Source organism: Vanessa atalanta, chromosome 30, assembly GCF_905147765.1.
Source record: "Vanessa atalanta chromosome 30, ilVanAtal1.2, whole genome shotgun sequence".
Lineage (NCBI taxonomy): Eukaryota > Metazoa > Arthropoda > Insecta > Lepidoptera > Nymphalidae > Vanessa > Vanessa atalanta.
In genome coordinates this window covers 3,488,521-3,507,326 of record NC_061900.1, presented here as the reverse complement: position 1 = coordinate 3,507,326, position 18,806 = coordinate 3,488,521, and the positions used below count along the sequence as shown (strand labels likewise).

The 18,806-nt window shown below is 35.1% G+C and overlaps 1 protein-coding gene across 1 annotated transcript in view; it reads right to left on the bottom strand.

Annotated features, from left to right (window-relative positions):
* Positions 1–1,939: 1,939 nt before the first annotated feature.
* Positions 1,940–18,806, bottom strand: part of LOC125075417 — a 32,027-nt gene continuing 15,160 nt past the window's right edge. The window contains exons 4-15 of the mRNA XM_047687157.1: positions 15,406–15,481; positions 14,864–14,994; positions 14,025–14,079; positions 11,643–11,854; positions 10,774–10,967; positions 10,443–10,593; positions 6,514–6,606; positions 5,890–6,001; positions 4,748–4,923; positions 3,729–3,884; positions 2,638–2,741; positions 1,940–2,219 (exon numbers count right to left, since the gene is read on the bottom strand). Of these exons, the coding sequence (XP_047543113.1) occupies positions 2,036–2,219; positions 2,638–2,741; positions 3,729–3,884; positions 4,748–4,923; positions 5,890–6,001; positions 6,514–6,606; positions 10,443–10,593; positions 10,774–10,967; positions 11,643–11,854; positions 14,025–14,079; positions 14,864–14,994; positions 15,406–15,481 (1,644 nt within the window). The 3' untranslated portion in view covers positions 1,940–2,035. The remainder of the gene's footprint in view (positions 2,220–2,637; positions 2,742–3,728; positions 3,885–4,747; positions 4,924–5,889; positions 6,002–6,513; positions 6,607–10,442; positions 10,594–10,773; positions 10,968–11,642; positions 11,855–14,024; positions 14,080–14,863; positions 14,995–15,405; positions 15,482–18,806) is intronic.

Below are 18,806 nucleotides of genomic sequence, written 5' to 3'. Positions count from 1 at the left end.
CACTGAATCTATTTTAATGGAACTTTTCAATTACATTGCTTATACATCAGAACAGATAGCCGTAGCCAAATGGCAAAAAACGGAGCCCTTATAAATTCGTCATGTCTGTCTGTATGTCCGTCCGTCCGTATGTCACAGCCGCTTTTTTCCGAATATAAGAACTATACTGTTGAAACTTGGTAAGTATTCTGCAAGCCGCATTATTTTTCATCCATTAAAATTTGAGGGTTCCCCATACTTAGAACTGAGACTCATAATTTTTTTTTTATCAAACCCATACGTCTTAGGTGTCTATGGATAGGTCTTCAAAAATGATATTCAGGTTTCTAGTACCATTTTGTTCTAAGCTGAATAGTTTCAAGACAGTTCCAAAGTGATAAAATGTCCCCCCCCCCCTCTAACTTCGAAACTAAGAGAATGATAAAACTAAAAAAAATATACGATGTACATTACCATGCAAACTTTTTTAATACATCATAAATCGTAAACCGTAATTTACCTTTCATTCAAAGTTACAACGAACTAGAAGAAATATTATATTATGTGCTGCTACCGAACCCTTCATGGGCTAGTCCGACTCGCACTTGGCCGCTTTTTTATATTCATTTCGAATTTAGGATAGAAGTATGATTATCAACAAGCAGACAAAACCTTGTAATATATATATATATATATGGCATTTGTTGGCGGACGACGGCGGCCGCCTATAGACAAAGGCGCTGTAAGAAACATTCACCATTCCTTAACTAAACTAGGAACTAAGATGTTATGTCCCGTGTGCCTGTGATTACACTGGCTCACTCACCCTTCTAACCGGAACACAACAATACTGAGTACTGTTATTTGGGGGTAGAATATCTGATGAGTGGGTGGTACCTACCCAGACCGGCTTGCACAAAGCCTTACCACCAAGTATATATATATATAATGGGGGTAGAACTTAAAGAAAACCACTATTTCCATGATTACAATTTTATTAAATATGACACAGTCATATTCTGCCTCTTTCTGACATAAACTCGCTGAGCTTCTAATACAAGGTCATCAAAAATTTCAAGTGACAACGAATAAGCTTTATAATTGTATGAAAAATACATTATATTCCCACGAATTAATGTATCTCTTCGTAGTAAACAAGTCGCTTGCGTTGTACGCTTGGATCTTTTAAGCTAAGCTAAGCTAAGCTTTTAAGATTTCCGACGGAGAACGATTCAAGAGGAAGGTTTATATGTAAATGCATACGCATAACAGACGACAAAAAGCAAAAATTTTTCTATTTATGTTTGGTATTCAATGTAGTTTTGCATATCGATAATCCACTATCGATAGTCTATCGATAGTATCGATAGTTTTGTGCTATCGATAGCCAGTAATTTCCGATAATATTACTTTCTCAAGATAAGTAATTTAGTAGGCCAACTTTAGTGTATATTTAAATAAATTTAATTAAATTTACAACAATATTAGTTTTTAGAATTAAGACATTTAGTGTGGAATAAGGATTAATGAAAAATTTTGCTGGTTATCGATATTCCAAAACTATCGATAGTATCAATAGTATCGCTACTACCAATAGTATAGCTTACAGAGAACTAACGATACTATCCATAGTATTGCCACTATCGATAGTATTGCTCACGGAGAGCTATCAATACTATCGATAGTATCGATCAATACGATACTATCGATAGTAGTATCGATATCCTGAATAGTTTTCGAGGTCAACTATCGATAGTTCTGCAACGCTGATTCAATGTATAACTTGTATGTAGACTCTTATTGTAAACACGTGAAGCTGGGACGAGTAGCTAGTAACAAATATTTACATTTGAATTCCCATCTCGCATTAAAATAAAAACTCCAAGCATTTTACTACATAACTATGTATAAAAAAAAAAATTAATTTAGATATAATCTTAATTTAATTATTACACAAAAAAAAAAATTTAAAGCTGTCAACACCAAAACCTAGCCTGGCAACATTATAAAATAAACCCAATAACATCAAAGCTACAAATACGATAGAATAAATAATTTACACTTTACAACAAACTTTAATTTTATCTTGATCTTTTTCATTATGGCAACACTTATCCCTGCGTCCCTTTCCCGCCAACGGTCGATCCTTTTCATCCCACACGACGACACCGTCGCACGCGCATATCCGTTTCGGATTCTGGAATATACCCGCCGATCTTGCTATAATGCCACACGCTACCCTGTTTATAAAAAAAAAAAATTATTTCACTAACCTAGTTTCGTTTAACACAGCTAAACTTGTAAATATGTTTGTATATTGTCAAGAGAAAGGCATACAAAGTAATTATCATATACAACATCGTCAAGCAACGCCCCCCCCCCCCCTAAACTTGGGAGATAAGTTGTTATGTTGTACAAGCTAACTCACGCCCCCAATTTAAATTCGGAACACAAGAATATTTTGTATTGCTGTTTGGCGGGTTTCCGTCTTCCGTCGTCCATAAGTCACGTCTGTGGCGCATCGGTGATGTAAGGAATGGTTAATATTTCTTAAAGCACTATTGTCTATGGATGGTGGTGACAACTTATCATCCATCAGGTGATAAACAAACCACTGGGCCGTCTCGGCTCTTAGTGTGATAGTAAAATTTTACATACGAGGCGCCGGAATGTCCGTCAGTCTTTGAGGCGGGACTCGTACCCCGACCGAAGTCATCGGCGTGCTCCTTGATCGCTATCGATCTGCCAACGATGTCGTAAATCTAAGAAGAAGAAATGTTTTTGGTAGTTGTATTTTGTTGACTTTGATGCAGGATATTTTATGTATGTAGGGTGGAGGGTGACGTGTGCATTGTAAACCTAAGCATTGAGGCGGTAGTAACGAATAAGGAATCAGACGACAGCCCAGGCGGGACAACTTAAGGAATCCCGCCACCCCAGGCGGGACGACATCCTCGCATCGCATATGAGCGTGCTAAATCACTTTTTTTTAACTGTGAATGCTGTTGGCCCGAATTAGGTCCGGCACAGGGCTAAGGGGCGAGTTAAAATACTCAAGTCGGATGGGTTAGGAGTAGTGTTGAATATCGATAGTTAAGGTGTTAGAGATAGTATCGATAGTCTATCGATAGTATTGTCACGTGTCAATACTATCGACATACTATCGATAGTACCGATAGTATCCCCATGAGCAATACTATCGATAGTATTACTTTTAACCTAAACTATCGATAGTCCAAAACTATCGATACTATCGATAGTCCAAAACTATCGATACTATCGATAGTCCAAAACTATCGATAATATCGATAGTATTAACGATATTCTGAATAGTTTTCGGGGTCAACTGTTGATAGTCAAACTATCGATAGTTCTGCAACGCTGGTTAAGTCCCCTCAAGGGTTCACAGAATGAATATACACATCCTAAAAAGCCACTTATGAGCCCAAACCGAAACCGTGAACCGTCGACGTTGGAAGAGAGGAATTAGTCCAACCTTGAGTTGAGAAGTTAGAACCCACTTAAGGGCACAGAATAGGCGCGTCCTAAGGGTGCCTCCTGTGAGGCCGGACTCTCGGCTTAGGACGCCGTCGTTGATTGGAACATCACCATCCTTAATCATCGACTATATACCCCCAGTACAAAAAATCTTGCCTGCGCGATTCAGAAAAGTAAAATAATTGATCAACGCCATCTATCGGCAGTAAATTGTAACATGTCCTTCGACCAAACTGAAGCGTCATACTCACATTAAGCACGCTGTCCAGTATCCTGAAAGTCGCCCTGCCCTTATCATCAGCGACTATGTTCCCCAAATCACCCGCGTGTCTCTTATCCGGGGGATCTGAAGGGGCGCCGTGTGGAGAGTGGTGGGGGTTGTAATGGTCGCCGATCGAATCGCACCCCTGGAATCAACCGTTTAATACCAACTAATATTAAAAACGCGTTAGGGATTTTGTTTATTTGTTTGTTACGTTACAAGACTTAACTACTGAAATGATCTTTAATTAATTTAACATAGCAAGTCGTCTGGGCAATAAATATGGATATAGCACTAAACTCATCAAACAGCAACAACAAGAGGAGAAAATCAAATCAAAATATACTCTATTCAAGTTGGCTTTTACGAGCACTTTTGAATCGTCATTTAACAAACTATATTAGGTGAAGCCACCACCGGTTCGCAATGAAGATTCAACCGAGAAGAACCGTCAAGAAACTCAGTAGTTAATCTTTTTCAACGTCTAAAAATACAGTCACGTTAGTTAAATACAATTATATACGTATGTTATATAGAAGTCGACAAGCATTAACTCCACGCTTAAAAATCCAAATAAACAACATTTGACAGCAAATTGACGCGATATCATTGGTCGAGAGCTCGATTAGTCTATGATATTCACTATGGATTTGCGAAAAAATGGCGTTTTGAACGTCGACGAGTCTGTTATCGGAATTTTGGAAGTAAAATTAAAGTGGATATAAGTAGTTAAGTGCAATAGTGTTGTATTATAAATAAAGATAAGATTATTTTATTTGTTCCTACTTCCATTGGAATAGGCTATAGGCTTTATGTTATCCGAAGTTTAGTTAATTAGAAGTTTGATTGATCCTGATGGTTGATGATTGAATATCTTACATTTCTAGTGATGGCGCTTTGACGATATAAGGACTAATATTTATAACAGGACCAACGTCTATCGGCAGTGGTGACTTACCATCAGGTGGCGCATTTGACATTCAATACCGTCATTCAGTAAAAACTCACCGCGCTTAGGTCACCAGCGTCATGAACGTGTAGAGCGTGCGCGCCGGGCGTGAGACCGTCCACGCTGCCATCTGCTACGAGCGGACCGCCTTCGTTCTGCTGGAATCTGATCACGCCCAACACCTGCTGCTTACAGCAGTGCTGGCTGGATATCATGGCGACCGCTGACTGAGTATCTACAAGATAATTTATTAATAAAACTAGCTTATCATAAATCAACAACTATATATTGGGTATATATATATATATATATATAATATTAAAAGAGTACTTTTTAGAAAATAACGCCTGGATTTAGGTTCGGTTTCCATCACAGGACACTAATTATTGTAAAAAAAAACAGCATTGTAAATCTGTTTATTTGAAAAGAGCAACTATGCGAGTTTTTTGCCGTTCCTTCTCGCTGGAGGCTGCTTTCCGAAACGGTGGTAGTATTTTAATATTGACGATTCAAAAACGCTTCGTTGTGAAGTTTACATGAATAAACTTGATTTGATTTGATTTTGTTATATAGGTATAAAAAAACCGAGATGGCCTAGTGGTTCGTGTTCAAACCTAGGCGGCACCACTGAATTTCATGTGCTTAATTTGTGTTTATAATTCATCTCGTGCTCGGCGGTGAAGGAAAACGTCGTGACAGGTTCCCTGCATGTGTCCAATTTCAACGAAATAATGCCACATGTGTAGTCCACCAACTCGCATTGGAGCAGCGCGGTGGAATATGCTCAAAACCTTCTCCTCAAAGTCAGAGGAGGCCTAAGCCCAGCAGTGGGAAATTTACAGGCTGTTAATGTATGTTATGTAGCTTATCATTATATTTTATGAGTATATCATACTCCTCCAAAATATTTTCATGTAAAATCTTGCCAAGGCGAAACCATATGACGATGATACTTGGTGGTAGGGTTCGCGCGAGTCCGTCTGGGTAGGTACCACCCACTCATCAGATATTATAACGCCAAACAACAGTGCTCAGTATTGTTGTGTTCCGGTTTGGAGGTTGAGCCAGTGTAACTTCAGGCACAAGGGACATAACATCTTATTTCCCGAAGTTCATGTCACGTTGGCGACGTCAGGATCAATATTTCTAGATATGAATGAAGATAGAAGATTGAGAACGTATATAGACAAAAAAGGCTTACCCCCAAATCCCTGCAGAACTGATCTTCTACCAGAAGTCCTTGTCACCATGTCCAGGATAACGGAGCTTGGCAATGTCGTTTCTACCATAACAGCGCCATCTTTGAACACAGCCTAAAGATACAGGCATGTTTACTTAAACAAATAAAAGGACGAGCGAAATTGAGAACCTAATTTTTTTAGAAGGAGACACTAAAAGACCTAAATTTTTATAATTCACCAGTTACACCGGGCCTTACTCCCAAAGTGGGTTATGTCCTACCTCCGTGATCTATAGCGAGATTTTATATATGGTATCGTTTATGGTAATCTCCTGGTGTTAGGCATAAAAAGTTGCCTATAGCCTAAAGTTCGAATTAGGGTCAAAAGTCATAACGACAGACAGACTTACTTTCACACTAGTACTAGACGACAACCTCCAGAAGAGAAATAAAGTACTTTAACATTAAATAAATATAGCAAACATTGTTCGATTGGAATGAGCTCTATAATTTTACTGACTAACTCACCCTTCAAACCGGAACACAACACAATCAAATATTGCTTGCAGAAGAACACATGACCAGTGGATGTTACTGAGCCACTCAGAATACGATATATTTATGATATAATTTAAAAAAAAATACCTGTTTAACGCCATCTTGTTCTTGTAAATGTTTGAGAGTTTTGTCCACGATTTTCTGGTCTGCAGTCGCGCCAAAATCGACCAACACTTCCAGCTTAAACAATACATAAAATATATTTTACCAGATATTTAAAAATAGGTGATGTCACGTGGAACACCCGGGTGGAACGAAGCAAGGATGTTATGGAGCTCCATGGAAATAAAAGCTATCGATAAGCGTTATCGAAACCAACCAAGCCTTCCTCTTCTGCCTTGCATTTATTAATCCTAGTTATCGTCAGGGTCTGCCTTACGACTAAGTCAACTCCACTTTGCACGGTTATTCTGTGTAAATCTATTGGCTCTCATGTCCTTCACGAGATCCAGCCATCACTCGGACGTCCGGGAGGCCCAATTCCAGGTACAAATATATCAATGCACGTTTTTTGGCGATGTGGTGGGGGACTCACCGGCAACCATGAAGACTGGTACACCGGAATACTCACTAAAATAACCAGTGGTACAAAATGCAGGGCTATAGCGGTTTGTATTGTCTAATGACAAAAAACTGTGAATGTTATATATAAAGACATTCTGTAGTATATTTAGTATCAGCATTGCATCCGTGCGAAGCCGGGGCGAGTCGCTAGTTTATAATATTAGTATAGATTATTATAATTCGAAGATATATATTTATTTTATTAAAATATTTATTTATCAGTTTTTTTTTTTAAATAAACACCTTTGCCCATATTATTGACCACCAATTCATTTACAGAAAAACTCAATATTGACATAAACAATGTATCATATAAGACATTATCACCGTGACAAACATAACAAATCCACTCAAAAGATAAAACAATGTTGATAACAATTATGCTTACGACATCTATAAGACGTTAATCAACTTTAATGCACATTAAAAATTTTTTTTTGTTACTTTGTATGTAGGTAGACGTTCAAATGGGCCATCTGATGGTTAATGGTTAACACTGCCCATAGACAATATTGTTGTAAGAAATTTTAACCATTCCTTACTTCGATCACCAACCATGAGAAAGTATGAGTTAAAAAAAACATTATAATTGGATAATTACCCCCTACATATAATCAAACAAAATCCTCATAATTATATATGTATAGAAGACAGATATGAGGTTTTTATAATTCACAAAAAAAATTGTAATCATCAAAGTTAATTGACATCTCTGACTAGTGAGCACAGCTGCAAAATCATTATTATTACTTTTTTTTCTAGTGTATATCAGTGCTGGTTGCGCACAAAACATTCTGCCAATGACACACATAGCAAAAAGGATTATGAGATTAATAAATTTCTAATCCAAAATCCTTTTTAATTACTACAGAATATTAAAAATAAATTTAGATTATGGGTTTACAAAGGATCAACTACTATTATGAATTCAAAATTAAATTAACTTTGTAACCTTAACAATAGGAACTACTGTTAATTTTCTCCATCATCTGTGACATTGGCAAAATAATCTGTCCACTAACAGCAAAAAAAATTAATAACGTACAGACACCATCGGAAGAAAGATTCAGAAGAAATTTTGTATCTGCACATAGACATACTGACTAAACCAATCAGTCCTAAGTTTTAACTTAACTATACACAGCTAGCTTGATTTGCAACATATTATAATTATATACAATTCAATTTCGTTAATGTAATAATTTTGATTCTTTCTTCGAAATAGTTTCACAGATATAAATAAAGCGAATACATGAGAATATTTCTACCAAAATGAACACCCAAATAAATAGTGAATCAAAGTAATATATAAAAAATGTATAAATGTTTATAAGTGGCAATCATAAATTTCTTGCCCCAAAACTAAATTATTGACTATAAGTGGTATTTATTATTTTACGGAAAAACAATTTTTTTTATTTTTATATTTCAATTAGTAAAGTATTAACATTGTATCAACAATTACGAGTTGTGTATAAACTGGGCAATTATATATAAAACATTAACAAGGATTTGTTATTATTATTTGTTCATAAATAAATAAATCGGCTCTTTCTCTATCTGAAATATTTTTTATTACGCGCAAAAAGACAGTGTAAATAAGTTAAAATTTGTTTACTGAGTATATATTTTTATTTAAGGTAATAATTACATGATAAACTTTACGTTATTAAAGTTCTCATAAATATATCAAGGTTACCTACAATGACCTAATGAAATGTATATTTTTTGTTTTTTTTTTTTACATTTATCAAAGGCCAAGGCAAAGGGCATCCTGAATTTAAACAACTTCATTAATAAACAAATGCATTTTGTATTTATTAACTTACCTTAGATGTTAACATGCTTGTTATATCAATGTTAACACTTGATTAGGACTTAGCGCGTAGTTTCTAGAATAAAATGCAAATTATTTACAAAAATGTTACATACAACCGGCCACCGCACTGCTATAAATATGACTGACACTGACAGTTGTCGGTGTGAAGTATATTATGACGGAAGATTACAAGAGTTGCTTCTTGCTAATATATTTTCTCCTTAACATTTTTATATTCGATTATTGTTATAAATTGAGATAATGTACCGATTTTTTTTAAGGATTATTAGGTTTTTTGGTAAAAATACTGCATTGGCACATAAAATTGATTAAAAGTTGCAAGAAAAAAAATAGGTGATAACAATTTTTTTTGAGTAACAATACATAATAAAACTAAAATTTAATTTTAATTTCAATTGCTTTATTATAGGACTACATGCACTTTTAAATCGTCATTTATTTATGAAATAAAAATAAAAAATCCACTGGTTAGGAATCTAGTTTCCATCGAGTTCGATTTCAGAGAGAAAGGATTAAATTGCATATATAATCGATAATCAATGAAATTATATATCCTGCACGATAAATATAGTTTTTTTTTATCTTTGTCTTAACATTATTATATTGAGTAATTTTTTCTTTAATTTTTTTTTTAAATGTATAGCAAAGATAAAATTACCAGTACAAGAAAAAAACTGATATAAATTGTAAAAAATATTAATAAACAGTTTTAATAAATACATTTTTTTAATAACGATTTATAACAATATATACACTACTAATAATGTTAAAATAAAAACAAAGATACTTTCGCCCAGATTTTTATTTCATAATTATTAAAAAAATAACAAACATAATAATTAGCTAAGTATTATGAATATAATAAATTTTAATAAATTATTGTAATGTAATGTGTAAAATACGTAATTATTTATAATTGAATACATTAAATATATTATTAATTGGTCTTTTTGTACACTAAATACATTTTTTATCTATTTCAATTCTGACAGCTAAATTGTTCCTACCGTCCATTCGGACACGGTGACATCGACCGAGCTCTCTGAAATAAAAAGAATTTAAGTAAAACCTTTCGAGTAGTTTTCGTATCGATTTTTAATTTAAGTACAGTAGAATCTAGATTATTGCAAAAAAATATCAATTATTCATATAAATGTAGCATTTGACGTTTCCTAGTTATTTAATATTTTAATATGTATGTCTAATTTTAATAATAGCTGTACTGTTTTTATTTATAAAGGTTGTTTTTGTTCGATCTTATCCTGAAGTTTAGTTTTTTTCAACATTTCGATTATCCGAACTAGCCTCGGTCCCAATTAATTCGAATAATCGTGGTTCTACTGTACTAAAATATAAAACTGATTAATTATTTAATGACAGATGACAATTATAGATTACAGAGTATTAATAAAATAAAAAAAATTGATGTGGCTGGCCAAATCGCTTAAAGAACAATTATTTTAAAGGCTATAAATTATTTAAGTTTTGACAACGACAACGTTGTCTCATGAAAGAGATGAAAGATATGACGTCGCGCGAAATAGAAAGGGAGGTATATATTTTTAAAAGTTTCACTTCTATCACGTGTACTAGGTACATTTTTTTATCTTACCTCTCTATAATCAGCTTCAGCGATGGAAGGCATCAGCATAGCAACTCTCTTCGGAGGCGCTTCGTCCATATTGTGTATCGCCTTGTAGACTTCGGAGTGTTGTAAGTGATCGAGCCCTTTGGGTGGCTTTTGGTATTTCATGAAATTTACTCTATGGAATAAAAGAAACCGTTCTATAAGTTTAAATTTTGTTTGCAAAGATTGTTTTTGACAAAAGTGTGATTTCTGACGTGCTGTACTTCTGACGTCACAATGATAACGTTCTTAAAATGAGGGTACAGTATTATTAAATTTTTTAAGTTGATCACATGATAAATAGATTAAACTTTACCCAATTGCGTTGCCTTTGATAACTTCCGCTTGTGCGGTCAGCGTTTCCTGAATCAATTCCTCGTCGTATTCCCTGGATTTCTTCCATTTCCTCCCACCGGGGAGGACGAGTGGCCTTTCTGGGGGCGCAGGGCCGAACATAGGTGTTGGCTTGACTCGGGTCTGGGGTTCTTGTTCAATTTGGTGGACAATTTCCTATAATTTTTTTTTCAGTTGAATATGTAGGTATTTTTAATATTATTGTACACCATTATAAATTGTGGTAATACTGAGAATGAACGTGCAGTACGAAGGGTGGATTTATGTAAGGAATACATAATTAAGTCAAATAATAAAAAAAAAAATTAGATATAGTAAAATTGTCTATGTTTCAATCTTTTTTATTACCCATAGCAGGCTAGCGTTTTTCCGCAGTCTTGCCTAATTTTAAGCATCGACACGGTCTACGTAGCACGTAGAACATAGGTATCTTCAAATCTAGAGTTAACAGGTGTTAAGTGTGAAGACACCAGCGTTGTTGTTAATGTTATTGTCTTTGGTTAGTTCTATTATTTGTATTAGTATCTATGATATATGTCAGGAAGATATGGGAGAGTAATCTGTGACGGATAACTTTGCAATAATAACGACGTATGTGCTATTTGGAAAAGCCGAGAGGGCGAAGTGGTTTGAACGCGTTCATCTTAACCAATGATTGCGGGTTCAAACCCTCGACCACGGAGGTCGTCGGATTTATATAACATCGAATTATTGACAAAATGTTGTATTTGGGATAAGAAGAACTTTGTAAGACTACTTTTAGTGTTATGGTTGTGGTGACTGCCATCATGAGGCCTATTTACCAAACCTCCCATATAGTAATTAACTTACCTTGTTATGCTCCTTCTTCATTTTACTCTCCAACATTCTCTTCACCTCCTCTCTCTTCATGAGCGCGACTTCGTCTTCCGTCAAGCTCGGCTTCGTCACACGGATTTGCATCTTTCTACCTCTCTGTCCGATCGACTCATTCTCCGGTACGTCGATCTCTGTTATTTCAACTCTAGTGTTTTCTGGATGTTTCTCGAAATGTGTTACCCTCTCTGGAACAAACGCCAAATCGTTCGTTTCAATATACTAACCTTATGTTTACACATTTAGACTGTCAAAGTTGAGGACGCTTGGAAAAAAATACACGCACACTAGTAAAGTAGTATGACGTTTGACGTATCAAGCGTAGCTGTCACGCACACTAAGATAGCAAAGTTGGTTCGTTTGTTTTAGTTCTGTCAAAGTTGAATCGGTAACATATGATAGCCGTTACATGTTAGTGGAATTAGCCTTTTATCCGCCCATAACTACTAATAAGTTTTAAGTTTGTTTTAAGAGCAAATGCTTTTACGAATTGATATACAAAATATTTATCTATTTTAACCCCCCTTTGCAGGACCGGACCGTGAGTTTAGGGGGCCCTGGGCTAATACGAACCCCACTTAAGATACACCTGAACGTAGACTTGAATTAATGGAATGGGTTTGATTAATAAGGACTCGCAGGGCTGCAAAGCATACGATCTGTTTAATTTAATAAAGTTATGGATTCTTTCGCATTATCGTCTGTTTTTGACTTTGACTTGACTTAGCTGGGGGCTCCTTGAATCCACGGGGCCCTGGGCTGAAGCCCAAAAAGTCACGGTAGATCTAGCTTTGTCCTTTTGGGATTAAAATCAGGAAATTAAAAGTATGAAAGTCAGGAAATTATTGAAGTTAAAACAATTACTGCAAAAGGATTTTAAATGGTATTTAAGTGTTATACAAGGAGGGAAGTTTTATTATGACGATGAAAAGTATTTTCGTGTGGACCGTACGAACTGAATCGTATATAATAATATTTTGAATAAAGATTTGTTTGTTTGTAATAGATAATTTGAATTGAATTTGAAATATTGAACGTGTCATATATGCGTCCACCCTATGGAGGTACATTAGGACATCGCGTTCGCCGAAACCACCGACGACGGCCCGGTACCAGCAAACCTTGCGCAACATCACGCCGCCCAACAACGGACCACACCGATCTTTCTTCATAATTTCTGTGTCTCTTAGAATTAAGAAAAGTATTAATATAAATAATATTATAATATAAATAATATAATAATTGGTTCTGAGGGCATTCTGTGTTACAACCTCAACACATGAAGTAGTCTAATTAAATTAGTATTAATATTAGTAAAATAAATTTGTGAAATAAAATAAATTCACTTTTAAAGTACTTTCAGTTTTTTTAAGTCTTTCGGCTGCGAACGACGTAATTAACGTATTATACAGTAATAACATTTAATTTTATTTAAGTAACATTAAGACGTTTACAGTTACAAATTTTAATAACTGTGGATAAATACATGAGAAAAGATATTTGATATATATACATAATCATGGATAATTTTATAAAAAATATTTTTTGGAATTGGATCTTTATATCCGAAGAATGAACCCGAAATACAAACAACAAATTTAATCTCTTTATTATAAATAATAATAGTAAACACAACATATTACATTACATTTATATTAGCAGCCTGTAAATTTCCCACGGCGTCAGAGAGGAGAAGGTTTGGAGCATTCCACCACGCTGCTCCAGTGCGGATAAAGCTCATGAAATTTCAGTGGTGCCTGCCTTGGGTTGAACCCAACTCATCGGTTAAGATGCACGCGTTCTAATCACTTAGCCACCTCGGCTCATTTTATATAGTTTTATTTAACATATGTTCATTCTATATAGTTTTAAAGTCAAAACTAATTTAATTGTTTATTATAATATTTTATTTGATAGGCTGTTCCAATCGAAGTAGGAATAAAGATAATCAAACCTTACATTTACGTATTTCATGCGATTCGCTAATAACTCAGCTGTATTGTGCACTACTAAGAGTTTATGATTAATATATCTTTATTTATAACACAACACTATTACACTTAACTACTTATATCCATTTTAATTTTACTTCCAAAATTCCGATAACAGTTTCGTAGACTTTCAATACGCCATTTTTTCGCAAGTCCATAGTGAATATCATAGATCAATCAAGCTCTCGACCAATGATATCGCGTCAATTTGCTGTCAAATGTTGTTTATTTGGCTTATTTCCTGTTATGGTTGGACTAGAGTATAGGTTTATTTTATAATGGCCTCTAAGAAAGGTTTTTTGGAAATTTTAACTTTAAGGGGGGGTTATGGACTTTCTAATAAATTTCGAATGACGCTATCACTCACCTGGATTTGGTTTATTGATCTCCAGATGTTTTTCTTGATGAACTTCTTTGTATTCCTGCAAACCAACATTACGATAATAAATCTCTTATCAATATTCCGCATAAGACGTTAAATTTAAATAAGAACCAAAATTAAGTAGGTGGACCGTGAAATGGGCCACCTGGTGGTAAGTCACAACCTACCATAGACAATGACGCTGTTAGTTTTAACCTTACTTAACATTCCTAATGCGTTAACCAACCTTGGGAACTAAGATGTTATTTCCCTTGTGCATACAGTATTTTTTTAATTTGACAGCGCATCGCTGGCGCCATCTTTTAAATTACGAGGAAACAAGATTTGACAGCTAGTAGGTCTGGTGAAGCGTCTATCGATGGTTGGCGGGAAAATTGAACGTCGCCATTATTGTGGAGTTGTCAAATGCAAGCTCTACCACGTCTGCGACGAATCGCCTTTGTGCCTCAAAATCGATATTGTGTTTCTTAAAAATAATCATAAATAAATGGCTTATCCTGATAGAGAGATCTGCCTTTATATTTAATTTTACAACAACCACGGATTCAGAGTTGCCCGTGCCATTTTTTACATTTTACTGTAATACATTTTGGCGTTTTAAAGTTTTATTTTATGACTGAACATCAGCATATCTTCGCTGGACTTTTTTTTTATAATAGACACATTCGTTAGTATGTCTAGTCACACTTTCGCGAATACGGAGCCTCACATTTTTCGCCTGTAGTTACACTGACTCGCTCACAATTTAAGCCGGAAGACAACAAGACTAACCATTGGTGTATAAGGCCCTATGAATATATATAGAAATAAAAATAAATAATCACCATTTGACTGATTTGATTGATCTGTCGGCTCACTGCCTCCACCTTCTGCTGGATGAGGTTTGGGAGCTGTGAGAGGGCTGCAAGCTGTGCCTTCATCTGTGCTACTTGCTGTTCCATACTGGCATTTGGATCTGAAGATATATAGTAAAAAAATAAAAGCCATCTAGGTTTTACGTTGAGTTTAATTTTTATGATATGTGGCCACCTGATGGCAAGTGGTCACCACCGATCATAGACACTGATGCTATCGGAAATATTAAGCATTCCTTACATCGCCAATGCGCCAACCTTGGGAACTAAGACGTTATGTCTGCGTTGGTTGTGATATTTTTAAATTTGTTCGATTTTTGGTTTCTCTTAGCTGGTCACACCACCAGATTCGCAGGAACTTTCCCTTTAATTTTGGCGATTACAAATTTCATCTCCAGATTATCTGGACGACCAGCAATGTGACCGAAACATTGTCATTTTTTTCGGTAACATTGCGTTAAGGGTATATAGTTATGTTTAATTACGGGTTAATTATTTAATTAATCGCGTACCGATCATGCTGTCCACTGCTTTCATAATCTGATTGGCTAAGCACGTCCGCTCCATTTCGTAGCACCTGCAGTGTATCTTTTATTAACTTCGCTTCGAGCTTAATCTGTGCTAAAACAAAAAACAGACGATTCGAAATTGTTTTAATAAATTATTTGGGTTTGGGAGGAAGTTCTTTGACGCGGCTTACAGTAAGGAAACAGCGTTATGTCTCGTCAACGGACTATATCCCTCTCTTTCTCTTACTCTTTGTCTCTTTCTATTGTATACGGTTTTAGTGCATATTATTAAGACTTTTTATACCCTGTACTTGATCTTTTTGACAGATGTAAATTTTTCTGATCGACTATAACTTTGCAATGACGAACATATTATTTTCTTAATTTAACGATGTTAAAAATTGTAAAAATATTTAAAAAACTACATATAATACAAAAGTTCCTAAAGATTCAAGCGTTATCCGAAAATTATAAGACTTTTTCTATTATATATTATTGCTTCAAAGTAAAATTTAAACAGAAACACTGAAAATTAATAGACGCTTGTACGATGTTACATCGGTCGGACGGTAGGGACGCGAATAGCAAGCATAAGCTGCTACAAATATCGATTACAAAAATCCTTATTAAAGATCATTGTTAAGTTAATGTTACGAACGGGGGTCCTCTTGATTGGGGTCTCTTTAGCTGGAATAACTCTTTTTAGAAAAATAAGTTAAAAAAAAAATTGAATTCTAATTTGAATCACGCATTCCATCGTTCCATCGACAGTTATATATGTTATATTTTCTGTTTCTCATCACTAGCGCGTCTGTCAAAGAGATCAAGCTAACTTGAACAGGGTATAGTAGATTTTTAATAACAATATTGTCAATTTTAGTTCTCAAACTGTTTGTTATTTCATACATAATATATATCAAGAGCGACTTCGTTCCAACCTTGAATTCTGTGTGTACATACATACACATTATAAATTTTTTTAGAACTAGTTTCAGCTAACGCCTTCACGCGCGTCTAAGTTAGTTTAAGGTATCAATAAAGTAGCCTATGTTCCTTCCTTGGAATTAAAACTCCATTAATCGTGATAGTTAGACAGTTGAAATTTTCACAGATGATGTATTTCTGTGGCCACTTTAACAACAAATACTAAAAAAACAGAATAAAATAAATATTTAAGGGGTTAACAGACAATGGTACGGAACACGCACTTGGGCGGTTTTTTTTGCACTTTTATTCTATTTGACGTAAATGAAAGGACATTTATAAAAACATATCTAGCAGCATACGGCTAGTCTCAATAAATGCCAATACATCGTCCCCCAAACAAGTTGCTAATCAAAAAAATCAACTAGAAGAATTTCGTACGTTGAACTGTCATATCATGTCCTTGTCACTCTCGTATAAATATATAACCATTGCATTCACACACGTGAATTATAATCCTACATAATCGGGGCTTTATTAATAACTATACAGTATGACGATAATAGTATCGAAATTTTACACTGGCTCACTCAAGGGCAACGTGATAAAAGAGGGGATGAATTGCCCCAAAATCGATTCTATCATAATTTATTAGTACTATTTATAAATACGTTAACATATCACGACTGTCCGTGAACTGAAATATGCACTTTTCGTAACACAAGCACACACATATATACAAAGCGAGGGTTGATATATACATAAGGACTTACATAAGAGGCGACTGTTTGAGGCAAGTTCAGTGTATGCACTAAATATTTCGAAGGCGTTGCCAATTTTTTTTTTGTATTGAATTCAAGCCAAACGATCTCATGTTAAATTGGTTTATTTATAGAAAATTGTTCCGTTTCGGGGTTGAATTGCTCGTATGTATAAAATTAATTAGCTGAATTTAATTGTATTAATTTAAAGTGGAATTTAGGTTTCATTTTGACAGTGCGACATATGTAAATAAATATTGGACAACATCACATACAATTACTCTGATCCCAATGTAAGTAGCTAAAGCACTTGTGTTATGGAAGATCAGAAGTAACGACGGTACCACAAACACCCAGACCCGAGACGACATAGAAAACTAATGAACTTTTTCTACATCGACTCGGCCGGGAATCGAACCCGGGACCTCGGAGTGGCGTACCCATGAAAACCGGTGTACACACTACTCGACCACGGAGGTCGTCAAAACTGTAAACTAAGAATGTTATTGTTGTTAATAATAATCGTTTTAGTTGGTGGTAGGGCTTTGTGCGAACCCGTCTGGGTAGGTATCTGATGAGATATTCTTCCGCCAAACAGTATTCAGTGTGTGTTCCGGTTTAAAGTGTGAGTGAGTCTGTGTAACTACAGGCACAAGGGACATAACATCTCAGTTCCCAAGGTCGATGGCGCATTGGCGATGTAGGAATGCTTAATATGTCTTACAGCGCCATTGTCTATGGGTGATGGTGACCACTTATCATCAGGTGGCCTATTGTCTGTCTACCTTCATAAAAAAAAATCGAGTTCATGAATTCATTTGAATTTTTTTTTGGTTGGTAACTACAAATTTGATCTTATTGCTTTCCACGGGCTCGAATTTATTCATAAATTAAATTATTATCACAGAGCATTACTCGAAGTAGTTTATATTGTTATTGATAGTAACAAGCTATCCGTCCCGGTTTCGCTCGGGTGCAATGAGTGTCTATAAATAACTTTAAGATTGAAGGCCAAACCCAAAAAAAAACGACTTTCTTCCGGAAAGGAAAGTTGAAATTCTCGATTTTTCTCTGCTATAATATGCATGTATTATACACATAAACCTTCCTCTTGAATCCCTCTGTTTATTGCTGAAAACCGCATTAAAATCCGTCGAGTAGTTTAAAAGATCCAAGCGTACAGAGCGGGAAGCAACTTTGTGGGTATACTCCTATATGTAGAAATACAGTATGATCAGTAGTTTTAACATCTACAAACTTCAAATTTGGCTGGTAGGTTCTTTATAGGGTGTAGACATCCGCTAAGAATGGATTTTACGAAACTCTATCACTAAGAGTGTAAAACGGGGGATGGATATATCATAAAAAAATATGTTTCCCTTCGTATACACAAACTAAGCATATGGAAATTCAAAGGTCCTTGACAGGAGCTTGAACCGCAATCTTTAAAGTAATACAAGTTTCCGCTCACCGCTTCGATCAAACCTGAGAGGGGGGCGAGGGTAACCTAAAAGAACCGAGTCTCTAATTTTTCAATAATCTCCTGACAACGCGTGTGTAGTATCATGATGAGCTATGACGTTAGTCCGTAACAAACAAACAATCACTTACTTTATAGTTTTAGGGTTAGATGGAAATAATAAAAGCTTATATTAATTGAGTATTTTTTAATTAAACTTATCAAAAATCATCATAACAGTCACGCAGTAGCGTCCTTAA